Raw genomic sequence first — 6,926 nt, 5'->3', positions numbered from 1 at the left:
AAGGGTACCTTCCACCTGGAAAGAATACTTTGCTTTTGAGTAGGGGGGAATTTCTGAATAACAACAACAGCAACAAAAATTAATTGTAATGGGGCATGGGTAGGCTCATGTTCCCAACCCCCTATTCTGCTGCAGGAGTTCAACCCATAAGCTTTGCTGCACATGGATCATTGGAGTATTTTTGCTTTGTTCTAATGGCTACCTAACTAGTAACTGTCAAAAAGGATGGCAGCTCTGCATTTAGTTTTTACTAGAACAGCTCTGTAATTACCATGCCCTCAATATGGGATCTGTCTGTCCGTTATTGATTCATTGGGTCAGCCTCTATGTTGCATTACTTGTACGATGTCCAGACCCCAGTGTCCCTTGTAGCACAGTTGCCATAGCCAAAAAACTTAAGGGCATGCTCATTCTGAAGTATGCAAACTCACCTGTATTTCTATACTTGGCATACTCTAGCAGGGATAACAGGATAATATTTCGGAGACCACTGTGTGTTCCAGCTCTTGAATGGAACAAATTTTCAGTTGAATTTGCAGTAGTAAATGATGTGAAAGCAGCTTCAGCTTCAAAATTTACTGGAAAAGCTTTTTTGCATGTATTTCCGTAGCAGGAGCTTGGCTTTCAGATGTGAGTACTGTAGTCTGTCTTCACTACTTCTTAACATTATCTCCTGATTTATAGAAACCTACCAAACCTGACATCTGTTTCTCTGTCTTTGATGTGTTCTGTAACAAAGCCCTACCATCATACTTTGAGGGACCACACAAAGACCTCAACTCTTGTGCAGAACTGCATATGCTGAAGGTTACTGTGAAAACTTATGCAATATTGTTTGATACCTGTGACAAAATGCATTAATCCAAGCATTGCATTTTATACTAAATGTGTACCTCTGTATGCATTAAATACAATCACTTTGACCCTCAAAAATAGGAATCAGTTTTATTAAACCATCACAAGGAGTTAAACACTCATTACAGAGCACTTCAGAATAATCTACTAGGCAATGAATATTTGGTTAGCAGAAGCTCAGCCCATGGAAAAGGGGTTCATTCAATAAACATTGTATTGCATGTGTATATAACCTCTCGCATTCCTTCAGGCTGGGCACCTATTCAGAGATTTTCCTGTAGGGGTAGGGTCAAGATAATGGGCTTTAAGTGACTAGGTTCTTTGTAGGTTCTTGTGGTTGACACTTTTGCACAAACTTGCCACGCAGTCGGATCTAGAAGCTTAATTATGATACTTGTGTAGAAGTGTACAGTCAAAGCGTTGATATGTAGTGTTGTCTGCCATGGTTTTCATTGTGCAAAGTGTCAACTGGCCCATGGAGCTCCCTACAGATATGAAAATGTGGCAGCATGTTAAGTAGTGGCAGTGTTAATAACCATTAATCCCAGAGCTTCTGTAATTACTTGCCCTGCTGCCAGATTTGTTGCCCTTACTTGCCACTTGCCCTGCGCTGAATTACCAGGTCCATAGTGTGTCCTGTGGGTTGGATCCAGATTATGGAGCTGCATCACCTGCCTATAGTGCCAGCTATTGCTGCTGCTGCCAGCCCTGTGGCCCAGGTGCCATGCCCTGCACTCCAGATCCATCCCACAGGGCCAGATAAGTTAGATACCAGAACTGTAGTGCTATTGGACTTGTCCAATTTCTGTGTGCTCGTGTAGCCACTGTGGTTTTCTTCATATGTCTCCTCTGGCTGCTAGTTTGCCATCTGAGTTCCACAGTTTTAGCCAAGCACTGAGCCTGTAGCTTGAAAACAGATCCTTCAGCCCCATACTTCTAAGGTTTTTAAAAGGAAAAATCTGAGCATCTCAAGTCATGGTCATCTCAAAGCCATCAAAAGTGAGAGAGGGAGCAAATGAAGTTAAGTACCTTTGTTTCCCTAGCTGCATGGTCTGCAGCCCAATATAAAAGTTTGCTTCCACAAGACCTAATTTGCAGTAGAGCTATGTAACAAGTATGCAAATCAAAGCACATTTAGAGGCACTCGTAAAAGCTATATGGTGGCTTATTGTAGCACCTGCATAATACTAAAAACCCAAAGTTCTTGATCTGGCCAGACTGTCATCTTTGCAAATTGGCTTGCCTTCATGGGGGTTAGCAGAACAACTGACAGTTTATCGAGCTGGGGACTTTGAGCAATAATGCAATAATTTTGAAAGCCCTCCAGTGTAATTCCTGCAGTTAATGGTAGTCTTTGGAAGTTGCCAGAGTGGGTGAGTTGATCCTTCTACTGCAGAGACTAGCTAACCTAGAAGTGGCTGGAGACATCTGATAGGTAGCATCTAGGGATGGCCAATCTGCAGCTCAAGTGACACAAAGCCTCTGTGCATGGTGTATGGCAGATCAGGGAGAGGGACAGACAGCACAATGGCAGGGCATGGAGCAGAAAGAGCATCAGGCTAAGGTCATTTGCCTTGCAGATTAGCTTTCTGCCTCCCATGGGAAAAGTTAGGACCCCAGGGAAAGATAAAGTTCTGCAGTGGTGAGAACCTTTCCACCACCACCCAAGTCCCTTGTAGCTCAGCCTGAAGTCCCTCTTCCCTTGTGCCCTTCAGTTTGATCTTTCTCTGCATAGGCTTCCTTGGAGAACTTGCTTCCGCCAGTTAAAATGGAGGAGATCCTATGCAAGTAAAAGCCTACTTTTACTACTGAGCCCTCTGTGGTGGTGACACTCTATGGATGAAGAATAGCTGTTCTTTAATTTATTTGAAGGTTGTGGTGGTAACACTACCATTTCTAGGGACCCTACTCCCTGTTCAAGCCTAATGGGAATTCCCATAGCAATAATCCTCAGCCATCAATCAGTCCCTTCAGCCCTAGGCATTAAAATCAGGGTGAAATTTCACTGTGTACTCTGGGAAGGCATTGAGGTGAACCCAGAGGAAATCTTCCATGGGGAAGATCTGGAACTAAACCCATTCAAAGGCCCACTCCGTAGGTGGGATAAACAGTCATAGCTCTGTCAGCTGTAATGGCCCCTTGCTGATTCATGCCAGCTGTGGATCAAGCCCTGTCTTCTGAGAAGAGAAGCTGCTGCCACTAGAAATCAAACTACCCATATTTGTATTAGCAATTAGTTCACCAGCATCCAGGGGCTGGGTAAGCTGGGTAACGTCCCACAACACTGGGGGAGTTCTGAATTCTGCAGTCTCTCAACAGCACCTGCCTCTACAACTGGCTGTGGGGACAATACTCTGGTTAGTCAGGGTGGAGAGAGAAGGTCTGGGCCCCAGGGGCGAGTTCAGCTTTTGCAGATCACAGAAAACCAAAATGGCAACCCAGCTCAGAAAGGAAGCACATAGCTCAGGGAAAGATGGGACACTAGAGGAAAACAGGAGCTGTCATAGGAACTTCCATGCCACTCCTGAAATCATTCATTCCCACCCTAGGAACTATGGCCAAGGCTTTCCAGAACAGGGGCTGCATTCTTTGGCTGGGATTTGCAGAAGTTTCTATGGGAAGTGGCTGCCCAAATTCCACAGCAGTGAGGCACCTAATTCTATTCAGCTAGTGAGAAATCCCTAGATCTTCACTGAGGTCTCTCAGTAAACTATATTTTGTCTATTAAAGTTCTGATCCCCCAGGCAGCTCCCACTGAGGACAGAGAAAGGTCTCGGGTGCTCAGTACTTTAGGAAACAAAAGGAAGTTGGAAGCTTGGATAGAGGCTCAGGTATCTGCATGTTCATTCTCCAAACCTTGGCCTTTCTGGTAGGCATCTTAAACAGGTAGCCAACCTGCAGCACAAGTGGTATGGGCAACCTGTGTGTGTGTGGCACACAGCAGACTGGGGAGGGGACAGCCAGCACAGTTGGTCAGGGCAGATAGGTCAGGGAAATGATAGCAGGGAGCAGAGCAGCAGATAGGGCAGGGGAAGGGGATCATAGTGGCATTCAAGGAGGATCTGGGGCTTAATTTGTAGCACATCTGCCAAAAAGGTTGCCCCCCCCACTGTTTTAAAATACATGGGTGACTGGTGGCACCTTAGGGGGGGCATATCCCCCCAGTGAGCAGTCAGCGACCAGTGGGGGGAGGCCCCCCGCAGCCAATCCTGCCGACTGGGAGGGGTGGGTTTCCCCACGGCCTCAGCCCTCCCAGAAGTGGCTGCAGCACACTCACTCCCCAGCTGGCGTTTGCAGGGAGGCACTGGCACTCCTACCTGCCCCCCCTACCTGTCACCTAAGTGGGGTGCACAGCCTGTCGGGGTGCACTGGCACCTCCATGCACCCTCTACGTGTTGCCACTGCTAAGACACCTGAGCTAAAGTCCCTACCTGGGCAGTGCCCATTTTTCCAGGAACTGCACTGCCTGGGACAGATCTAGAGATGCATTTTGGCACAGGATAAGTTGAGGATAGCTGGGTGGGTGAATCTTCAGTGATCCCTTCGTTTGGAGGCAACCATGAAGGGCCATAGGACAGCTTGGGTTTCATCCTTGTAAAAAGATACAGACAAAGGTAAAAAAATTCTAGCAGCATTCAATATATTATAAAGCCCTGTGTAATCAACCAAAGGATTTCTGATTGGTGGCTCAGCTAAAGATTTGCCTTTACTCAAACCAAAAGGAAGTTACTGTAAACATCATATAGGCTAAGTGACCAGCTTTCCTAATGTCACTTCCCAGAAGGTGACCTCAGTTTCTCAAGTGCACCAGTACCTGCCTCATTGCAGACCTGTGAGTGATCCCACTGACTTACATGCTTCCTTAAGCGCCTTGCTGAATCTGGGCCTTACAAGAGAGACTGAAGCAGCCAACGGGAAGGGCACTTCTATTCCATTTTCCTCTTCCTGACAATCCTACCACATTTCTTACAGCAAAATAAGCAGCACTTGACAGCGATGAAAAGAGTCACTGTAGCACAGGTGAGCAAGAATGCCAGGACATCCAGGCAGTGGTACTGGTACCAAGTGAGCTGGTGGGCTGCTGGTCTCAAGTGCTTTGCTCCTTTGTGTCTCATAACAAATTCAATCCAGAAGACAGCTCGGTCCAGAGGTTTCACAGGCTGGTCATGGTGAATCTGTGACAACCGTATGGCATTTTCCTTATAGCTGAAAGAATGGGAGCAAACAGTGTTGTGGTTAATTCTGAAACAGCCTTTCCTCCCCTGAGCACAGCATGTGGGCAAACTGGCCAGGTCTCTCAGTTCTGAACATACGAGCTAGCCCCAAGATGTTATTTTTGCCATATTAACCCAGCTTCTTCAGCTGTTCTGGCACAAGTTTTGAGAATCCAGCTGGATCTATTATATTATTCACAAAGGAATATTACATCTGAGGAGACCATCTGCAGGGTTTCCATCATGATTTTGTGTTTCCTAGTCTGAGACAGACAGATGTTCCCCCATTTGAGTCATTAAGGGCAGGGAGAGCAAGCTGCGTGGATCCTGACTGAGTAGGAAGCCAAGACAACCTGTCACAAGCTGACTAACCCAGGAGTTCACCCATACAACAGACCAATAGGAAAATGACTAGAAGTAACTCTACTCTAACTAGGCATGTCTACACATGTATGTACATGCGCCTAAACTTAATGCACTTTTGCCTAAGGTGCATTAAGAGAATTTAGGTGCGTGTCTACATATGAACGTGCTAAGATTAAGACACATTAAATTTAGTCATGAATAGCTGAGTTACATTAGCGCACGTGCAGATGCGCTAATGTGCATTAACATGGTGTGTACCCATTAATGTACACCATGTTAATGCGCATTAGCACATCTACATGTGCTAATGCAACTTAGCTATTCATGCCTAAATTTGATACTTGCTTTATGCAGGTATCAGATTTAGACTCACATAGCCTTAAATGGCCATTTTTAAGGCACATTAAGGGTGCGTGTGTGTAGACTCATGCCCTTAATGCACCTTAAAAATGGTGATTTTAGGCTAAGCCCACTTAAAAGAGGCACATGTAGATGCACCCACCCAACCCAAAAAGGAAGCAGAAAACACTGCTGCTCCAGGACCTCTTCATGGGTGCCTTTCTCCAAAAAGGAGAGACTGTAGGTGGTCCAAAGATACTGAGATGCAATACAGGTGCCTTGTTTTGCTGGTGCAATACAGGTATTGGAAAGCTGGTGAGATCCCAGCATTCAGCAACTTTGGATGAGAGATCTCCCAGGGCGCAGACAGGCATATCCATTTGAAACATTTCCAAACAGCTAGCATATAGATGTACAGTTGGGAAAAGATGCTTTCAGGCAGGACAAAAATGTACTTGGAGGGAACAGGTACAATTTTGTACCATTTAGCTCCCACCTTGTATCTGTACACATAGGTTGATTTTCCAGCATTCCCCACTGCAATGTTCTCCTCCCCATGCCCATTCTCCCAACGCCCTCACGGTTGCAGCCTTCCCCTTCCCTTTCCCCTCCACTACTGCTAGCACACTGGGATGTCCCGCTGAAGTAGGGAGCACCTCCATTCCCATGCTCAGGCCAGGAGTCCCTGTAATCAGAGACTGGAGACCCTATGCCCCTCTGCTGGAACTGAGAGACTCCACTCAGGATAGAGGAGCTACAGCTCCTGCACAGCCACGCAGAGTCCGCTCCATGCCCCCAGCCTTGTGGAAGTGAAGCCTCAGGTGGCCACAACCCCCTGTTGCACCCCCTGGCTGGAGACCACACTGGTGCATGGAGCAGCAGAGATGTTGAAGTGTGCCAGCCAGGAGACACAACAGGGTGTGTGTGTGTGTGTGTGTGCGCGCGCATGCGTGCGTGCGCCTATCTGTCCATCCATGGTTGAAACACTCCATTTTTGTTAAACTTTTCAAACCTTGTTATACAGTAGTGTTTAAGGTTTCAAACATTGCATCTGTCCACCCTCTCAGAAGTGAAAGCCAGTGGGGCATCTCGCATCAACAGCGTGGAACTTAAACAGCCTTGTCCCATTCCCCCTAAGCGGATATTGAACTC

General features: G+C 46.6%; 1 protein-coding gene across 4 annotated transcripts in view; it reads right to left on the bottom strand.

Annotated features, from left to right (window-relative positions):
- Nucleotides 1-4,128: 4,128 nt before the first annotated feature.
- Nucleotides 4,129-6,926, bottom strand: part of LOC109301238 (UDP-glucuronosyltransferase 2A1-like) — a 65,160-nt gene continuing 62,362 nt past the window's right edge. For all 4 annotated transcript variants that reach the window (XM_019522264.1, XM_019522263.1, XM_019522262.1 and 1 more), the window contains one exon: nt 4,129-5,061. In XM_019522264.1, coding sequence (XP_019377809.1) covers nt 4,782-5,061 — 280 coding nt within the window. In that variant the 3' untranslated portion in view covers nt 4,129-4,781. The remainder of the gene's footprint in view (nt 5,062-6,926) is intronic.

Source organism: Gavialis gangeticus, unplaced genomic scaffold (genome assembly GCF_001723915.1).
Source record: "Gavialis gangeticus isolate Ggan-Ray unplaced genomic scaffold, GavGan_comp1, whole genome shotgun sequence".
In the NCBI taxonomy this organism is placed as follows: Eukaryota; Metazoa; Chordata; order Crocodylia; family Gavialidae; genus Gavialis; species Gavialis gangeticus.
Note: the sequence above shows the minus strand (reverse complement) of the source record. Positions and strands in the feature narration are given on the sequence as shown.